Source organism: Callorhinus ursinus, unplaced genomic scaffold (genome assembly GCF_003265705.2).
Source record: "Callorhinus ursinus isolate GAN/ISIS: 27379988/994484 unplaced genomic scaffold, GSC_fseal_2.0 scaffold9, whole genome shotgun sequence".
Taxonomy (NCBI): Eukaryota; Metazoa; Chordata; class Mammalia; order Carnivora; family Otariidae; genus Callorhinus; species Callorhinus ursinus.
Genome location: NW_027397071.1, coordinates 10,419,613 through 10,428,134, shown reverse-complemented (window position 1 = coordinate 10,428,134; position 8,522 = coordinate 10,419,613). Strand labels below are relative to the sequence as shown.

At 42.8% G+C, this 8,522-nt stretch overlaps 1 protein-coding gene across 4 annotated transcripts in view; it reads left to right on the top strand.

Moving 5' to 3' along the window:
* Nucleotides 1-254: 254 nt before the first annotated feature.
* FNDC7 (fibronectin type III domain containing 7) overlaps nt 255-8,522 on the top strand; it is a 28,268-nt gene continuing 20,000 nt past the window's right edge. For 2 of the 4 annotated variants that reach the window (XM_073896000.1, XM_025872082.2), the window contains exons 1-4: nt 255-374; nt 884-902; nt 6,268-6,522; nt 7,264-7,524. In XM_073896000.1, coding sequence (XP_073752101.1) covers nt 300-374; nt 884-902; nt 6,268-6,522; nt 7,264-7,524 — 610 coding nt within the window. In that variant the 5' untranslated portion in view covers nt 255-299. Of the gene's footprint in view, nt 375-883; nt 903-4,654; nt 4,804-6,267; nt 6,523-7,263; nt 7,525-8,522 lie in introns of those variants that run through there. The other 2 variants (XM_073895999.1, XM_073895997.1) reach the window with 2 other exon arrangements.

The following is an 8,522-nucleotide window of genomic DNA, read 5'->3' as shown; positions in this document are numbered from 1 at the left end:
TAAATAAAAAACTTTAAAAAAATAAAGAAGAGAGCATCCTACATATTACCTTGAAACCCAGGTTACAGTAGCTTTTTGGCCAGTTTGGTGTGGTTTTCTTCAACTCTTTTTTTTTTTCCAGTCTTTGCAATACCCGTCCCTGCCAGTCTCCAAGGGCCCCCCAGTAACGGGTCAGCTCCACTCTAAAGGGGAGGAGCTACTTCCCAGGATCGCTGCCCAGCAACCCAGCGACCAACAGTGTTGCCCTCCTGGGGACCAAAGAGGACCCTGATCACTCTGTTGTGTGCCATGTGAGGGCTATGTCCAACAGGATGGCTGGTGGACCCAAGAAATGTTGGCCTTTGATTGGATTCAGTCTTATCTGTCTTAAAATGGTGAGTTCAACATTCCAACCTACCTGCAACTATTTAGAAAAAAAAAAGGCATTTATTACCTCTTTCTTTCTTTTTTTTTTTTTTTTGAGAGACTAGGGGGTGGGAGATCAAAAACAAAATAACCGTACAAAGATTGTATATGTTTGCATGTTTGAAATTTAATGCAGTTTACTAGAGAAAGAAAACAAGATTATCATTATATTTTAAGAACAAAGATTTTTGAAAAATCTGTCAGCAGCCACTGACTTAGTTCAATAGGCAGATTCAGGGAGAAAAATGAAATAGTAACGTGATCTGCCTCTAGCCTCTAAATTCTATTTAGGATTCCTTTGTGGTAGATTTGAGTTTGGGAAATGATTTGTGCAAATAAATACTCTGTATGGATTCAAATATTGCTCACATTATGCATTAAAATGTGATAAATTTATTACTGCTCTGATTTATGTTTTATGTTTCCCTAAATGGTTTTTTTCTTCATGGTTCTAATTTTTGTAAACTTTCCTTTTCAGGTTGCTTCAGCAAAAACAGGTAAAATTTTTTGAAACACAAGCTTTCCCTCCCCATATTTGATGTTAATTTCCATTGTTAATTCTTGGGCTATCCTGAAATAGAAAAGCTATACCAGGAAAAATATTTAACATCTTCTGAGCACTCACACTGTGAATCTAACTGGTAAGACAATAAATACATGGATCAAACTTAGAAATTCTCATAATATATTCCTATTGAGTACTGAGATGGATAGAAAGTCATGTAGTCATGGATTTTCTCAAATACATTTAGCCATCAATAGAATATTATGATGATTATCATTCTAGTCAAAGAAATAAAGTTTTAAGCATAAATAATGAAGAGTCTAATTTATATAATTTTTCCTATTTGTCTTCTGAAGAATTAGAGGAGAAAACAGAAATGTTTTTGAGTAGAGGTTCAAGATTCTCTACTTTAATAAGAAAGGATTTTACACTTCTGATAGTGCATCCTTAAAACACAGAAAAAGAGAACTCAGAGCTAGAAAAAGGCTTTCTTTTGAAAAGATTTTATCATTTTTCCTAAATAAATGACTAAAGGCAAAGATAATATCTCTAGAGACCTTGCCCAGCTCCTCCATTCTAGAAATCTAAGTCCCCTGAAAGGAAATGTATATTCAATGAGATTTTGATTATCTGGAGGACCCATATAATATTGATTATATCAACAATAAAGTCTCATGGCATTCAACTAAAATGAGAACAATTTTTATTTATTATTTTGTCTATACCACAGGAAAGGAAGTGCAAATAAGGCAATTTAAAAATTGGGTGGTTTTTTTAAGAATTTTTTTTTAATTTTAAAGTAATCTCTACACCTAACATGGACCTTGAACTCACAAGCCCAAGATCTGGTGCCCCCCCAAATTGGGCATATTTAAAAAAATAAAATAAAATATTAAAATTTGTCATAGTTATGTATGACTGACCCATAAAATCGATGCATGTGCAATAAGTTTTCAAAAATCATCTCATGCTTTATTTTTATTTACTTACCTTATTCTTGAGAAATCTTCAGGAGTGACCACGAAGCAATGAAAAGGAGTGGTTGGCCTGATACAAAGTAACTTTTTTTAGAAGTGGTCTTTAGGGGGACAAAATCTAGTTCTGCGTCTCTTAGAAGGTTCCAGGACACACGGGACACACTGAGCCCTCAGAGCAGGTCCTTTTTTAGTCCCACACTCTCCACACCATTGGAGAGAAAGAACGGGGCAGGCTGAGGTGGTGCTGTTAATTGATTCAACCTGGCTTTCCAATAAATGGGATGTGTTTTATTGACATTGTAAAGGAGGTTTCCTTCTGGGTGTGTGTATTATGGTTCTCTTCCAGCTCTGAAATAGGCTCTGTATCTGTATCTGGCCACTGGGGCTACGCGAGCTAATTTAGATCTCCATGAATTGGTAGAATGCACAGATGCTGAGAAGCAAAGGGTTTTACTTTTCACTGATCAGAGGGGTTGCTTGCAAATCTAGAGAATAAAGTTATCTCTTTCATCAAAGCAGTAAGTGGGCCAGACACGGGACTCAGAAAGAGGGAAGACTTGCTGCTAATTTCCTGAGCCTTACCCATCCCACTCGGGCTTCTCATCTCTTTAAGGGAAGCATAGTACAGAGGTGTTGATCTCTCACTGCTGTTGCTGCTCATATCCTGCCCTAGGATCACAGACAATCTGTTTCTCCTGTGCTTACCCCAGACTCCCCCAGAATTTCACCTTCCCTGGTACTTGTCCATGGCTGTGCCATGTGGTCAGCTCTTTCAAACCCAAAACTTGCTCTTCCTGGTCCACACACACACACACACACACACACACGCACACACACACACACATACACACACACGTACATACCAGCCCTTCCCACCTTTCAAAGTGCCCTTGCACACACTATCTTACTTAATCATTACAACAATCCTAAGATGTAGATATTTCACATTTTTTTTGATATTTTACATTTTAAAGTAAATCCTAAGGTGTAGATATTATTAATATTCTGCATGCTCAAGGGAGAAAACGGAGGCCGGAAGAGGTTAAATGACTTGTACACGTTCCCATGCAAAAGTAAATGGCAGAGCAGGGGCTCCGACCCAGAGCTCCTGGATCCAAATCCTGTGCTGTTTCCACCTGTGTTTCATCCTGCTGACACTGGCTTCGTGCATTACCCCTTCTGAGCAAAGGTGCCTCTCCCAGCTCACTTCAAGGGACCAAGTTTTGTGGCGCCCTCAGGCCCCTTGGCAGGCCTGTGAGGAGATAGCCTATGTCATGCTGGCCTTTCAGATGCCTCTCAAACCACTCTGTGAATGCAGCCAGGCCTCACAGGAGAGAAGATAAACCGCAGAGACAAAGGAAAAAGGAGTCGCAAGACATCACAAAGTTAGGGCGCCTGGGTGGCTCAGATGGTTAAGCGTCTGCCTTTGGCTCAGGTCATGATCCCAGGGTCCTGGCATCGAGTCCCGCATCGGGCTCCCTGCTCCTTGGGAGCCTGCTTCTCCTTCTGCCTCTCTCTCTCTCTCTCTCTCTGTCTCTCATGAATAAATAAATAAAATCTTAAAAAAAAAAAGACATCACAAAGTTAGATAGAGGAAAGAAGGCAAATAACACAGGACAAGTGACTGGTAGCTGAAAAGGGATGAATATGTGGGAGGGATGAAAGTGGGGGCCCTTGCTGGGGCTTTCTTTTTTTAAATATATTTTTTTAAAGATTTATTTATTTACTTCAGAGAAAGAGAGAGAGTGCGGCCGGGAGGGGGAAAGGGAGAGGTCATTTTAAGCAGACTCTGCACAGAGGAAGGAGCTGGATGCGGGGTTCGATCCCACAACCCTGAGATCATGACGACCCGAGCTGAAACCAAGAGTCAGATGCTTAACTAACTGCGCCACCCACGCGCCCCTTGCTGGGGCTTTCTATCCTGCAGTGGGGCGAGAGGACATGGATGCTTCCTGCAGAGTCACCTTCTGCTTTTCCCTAGCATATATAACTTTCATAGTTTTCTTTTGATGGCAAAGGAGACAGTCCTGGGTGATGTTCAAGGAATGTCTGGCCAGTGCACAGTGGAGACTTTGTTCAATCTTGCAGCATGGTTATTTCTGAGTCGCTGCCAAAGCCAACTCTCTGGGCTATTGGTGCAGAAAGAGAAGGTTGTCTGTGTCATGCACACTGGGATTTGGCCGGTGGGGGTCTGCTGGGGGGAGGGAGTTGATACTGGTAAATCATAAATGTGGTCTGTATTTACTTTTTCTCCTCTTTGCCCTAGAGTTTAGTTTGGAATTTGGTATATAGGGGTTTTCCCCAACAAATGCAGGATCATTGAACAGAAAAGGCTGAGTTCCAAACTTAAAACCAGCTATTTTTATGTGACCTTTCTTTCCTTCCACTTGGACCTCTTATACCCAGGGCATTCTCTGTGTCTGTGGATTTTTACAATGTAGTAAATCTTGTCACCATGCTGTATCTCCTACCCCTGCCCCAAAGTGTAGGAATGTATATACTCTTGACATAAGCATTCGTATCCCTCAGACAGACTGTGGCCTGGCCCAAATGAGGGGCCACAGCGTCTCATTCTTATGCTGGGGCAGATGTTTTGATGAAGAAGGGGAGAATAAAGTTTGTTTTTATTTTACGTGGAAGAATCTAAAAATGGTTCTACTCTGATAATACGGAAGTACAATGGAGCAATCCTAAAACAACTCAATTCTCCCTCTTCTTCCATTTAGTCTTTTTTTAAAGATTTTATTTATTTATTTGACAAAGAGAGAGAGAGAGAGCACAAGCAGGGGGAGCAGGAGAAGGAGAGGGAGAAGCAGGCTCCCTGCCAAGCAGGGAGCCCGATGCTGCACTCGATCCCAGGACCCCGGGACCGCGACCCAAGCCGAAGGCAGATGCTTAACCATCTGAGCCACCCAGGTGCCCCCTTCTTCCATTTAGTTTTAAAGCCCTGTGGGAAATGTGCAGGTGTGTGGGGTGGAGACATAGCCGCAGCAGGGGTGGGACCCTGGCCATCAGGAGGAGGCAGTGCAGCATGGGTGAGGGACAGGGAGGGGACAGTAGCAGTGGCAGAACAGGCCTGGGAATTCAGGAGTGCCAAGCCAGAGAAGCCTCTAGAATAAAGCCCCTCAGTGACTCTCTCCTTTCTCTCAGTTCTTTCCCGCAATCACATCCCACTCTTTTTTTTTTTTTTTTTAATAAGCTCCGCAGCCAATGTAGGGCTCAAACTCACAACCCGGAGATCAAGGGTTGTGTGCTCCGCCAACTGAGCCAGGCAGGGGCCCCACCCTTTTAGCCCCACTCCGATTTAACTCTTTGAGAAGTATATAAAGTGCAAAATATCCTAGAGGCAACTGGGAAAAAGCTGTTTTTGAAATCCTGTTCCTGAATGAGAGGTTTGAGCTTTCTGGGTCTCTTCTGGAGAATAGCTCTGCCTTTCTTTTTCTCTGTTTTGTCTTGATCCTGAAGGGCAGGGGTGCCTGGCTGACCCAGTCAGTAGAGCATGGGACTCCTGATCTCAGGGTTGTGAGTTCGAGCCCCACGTTGGGTGTAGAGATTATTTAAAAATACAATCTTTTTTTTAATTATCATTATTTTTTATTTATTTGACAGAGAGCGAGACAGCGAGAGAGGGAACACAAACAGGAGGAGTGGGAGAGGGAGAAGCAGGCTCCCCGCTGAGCAGGGAGCCCAATGCAGGGCTCGATCCCAGGACGCCGGGATCATGACCTGAGCTGAAGGCAGATGCTTAACAACTGAGCCACCCAGGCGCCCCAAAAATAAAATCTTTTTTTTAAAAGATTTATTTATTTACTTACTTATTTAGAGGGAGAGCTAGAGATAGTGCAAGGAGGGGGAGGGGCAGGGGAAAAGAGAGAGAGAATCTCAAGCCGACTCCCGGCTGAGCATGGAGCCTGATGTGCGGCTTAATCCCAGGACCCTGAGATCATGACCTGAGCTGAAACCAAGAGTTGGACACTTAACCGACTGCACCACCCAGGTGCCTCTAAAAATGAAATCTTTTTAAAAAAAGAAAATGAGGGCAAAGTTTATGTCTAAAGGATGACATGAAAATGATTTAGTCTGAGAAGTAAAATGATGAAGAAATAATCTTCATAGGTATCCTAGTTAATGTACAACTTCAAAATCTCTTCCAACGGGCACCTGGGTGGCTCAGTTGGTTAGGTGTCTGGCTCTTGATTTCCATCAGGTCACGATATAAGGGTTGTGAGATGGAACCCTGTGCAGGGCTCATGCTCAGCGTGGAGTCCACTTGGGATTCTCTCCCTCCCTCTGCCCCACCCCCCACTCATGCACGAGCTCTCTCTCCCCTCCAAAATAAATAAATACATAAATACATAAAATCTTCAAAATCTCTTTCAGCTCCCGAAATACCCACTATTGATCAGGCCTATTCAAAAATCAGCAACAGTATCACTGTGGAATGGGCCACAGTGCCGGGGGCCACCAGTTACCTCCTCACAGCTGAAGATGGAGACACTGTCATTGAAACCATGGTGGCCAATTCCCCAGGCACTGTGACAGGCCTGAAGGCTGCGACCTTGTACCAAATCACCATCAGATCCATCAGTGCCACTGGGAGAAGCCAAGCCTCACCTCCGAAGCAGGCAAAGACAGGTAGCAGGATGCTTATCCTCTGTTGAGCTATTGTTTGTGACCTGGATCACTTATAGGGAGGCTTCAAGTACATGATATAATTCTGTGTCATGTGAGTGCCTGTGATTCAGGGCCCAGAGACGAAAGCCACCAAATGATGTTTTTGGCAATTCAGATATCCGTGGAGGAGGTGGTATTTAAGTTCCAGATGCTTTGGAAAATAAAACCCATTTCTGGGTATCTTTAAGAACACCCCTGCTTTTAAAGCTCTGAAAAAGGGATTTCTGTTTTTAACCTCAGTTATCCATAAAGATCATGCTAAATAAAGAACACATAGAAGGGATTTTACTACATTTTGACTTACTTAAAATGTAAACATTTAGAGTTTGTCATCAGCATTACTTAAATTGAGTTGATAAAGTTGTACCTAGGCATATTTCCAAAAGGTTGTATGCACATTAAAATATTATAAACCATCACTTCCCCCATTGAGTTATACTATAAATACAGGGATGTTTTATATAATTTCTTACCAACCTCCAGTTGAAAGTAATGCCTAATAGTAGAGTTTTTCTGTTCCCCATTCCTCTGCCGAGTTATTTATGATTAATTTACATTTAGATAACCATTATTTAATGGGACTCTACTGTAAATCCTTCAAAGCAAATGATTATTTCGTAATATGGATGATCAACTTCAAATTACTTGTTCCTAAATTTGAATTATCCTCCACTGCAAACACATGTGTTTTTGTCCTCATAGTGTTGGCTGCACCAATTCTAGAAGTAAGCTCTCCAAGTCCAGACTCTATCCTTGTGCAGTGGGAAGCTGTATATATGGCAATTGGATTCTCTGTGTCCATCATGCGAGCGAATGGTTTGGGTAGAATATGGAAAGAGAATACCACAAACACCTCCTTGACGTTCACCAGTTTAGAAGCTGGGACTCTCTACACCATAAAGGCCTATGCATGGAATGCCAATGGAACACCTGGGGATGACTCTACCTGCAATCAGAGAACAAGTAAGGACTTCCCAGCGCAGCCCCCAGCAATCTCCCTTTTGATGAATGAGAGGGGCTCTGCATTGTAGCCATCAGGAGTGGTGTTAAGTGATAAGTACACTTAATAGATATTTAAATTTATTATGAGTTTATGTATAGTGCCTTGACTGTTCCTCTTTGGTGGTTTAAATGCTGACTACATGTATAAAGACATGCTGCTCAGCATACACAGAGCGTGACTTCTCCCTCCCTGATAGCCAACTTACTTTCAAGCATACACATTCAATATCACACAGCGGGAGATGATTTGTGGTAGGTTTACCGGTTTCCCATACCCTTTCTAGGTTCAGACCAATAGCATAAACAAAAAGAATTGGGACAAACAGGAATTCATTTATTCAGTAGACGTTTAGTGAGTGTGTGCCAACTTTGAGTGGGCATTATTCTAGAGATCCAGCAGCAAACAAAACAAAGTTCCTGTTGTTACGGCACTAAATGCTGTGGTGGGAATCAGAGGTTCAGATATATTTCCCAAAACCTCCAACTTAGACCTGAGGTCAGCACGGGGTTTCCTATCACCTCCCCTCCAGTTGAAGGTTGAGAAGCTAGAGCATGGTGTGTGTTCTCTCCCCATCCCCATGGCAGGGGTACCCCGACCAAGGGATCTCACTTCCTAAGTGGAAGCCCACACTGCGTTGCTGCAACAAGCTAAAAGAATGAGAAGGAGAGAGGGGGAAGGAGGGAGATTTTTTTTCTGTCTCTCAAGGCAGAGTAAGCCATCCACTGACAATGTGGCCTAATAGATGCTAGACTCTCACCAACCAGATAAACTATTTCATCCCTTGGAGAGGACCAAGGAAAGGGTGGAAAGAAACCAGAAATGTTGTCTCCAACATTTCCCAAGTTTGGAGGGGAGAGGAAGCCCCATGGTCTATGGGTCAAGACAGAAATTCAGGGAGAAAAGGGTTTGCCTTTTATAATACTTCTCTCCAGTGAAATCCTAGCAAGGTGGCCCAAAG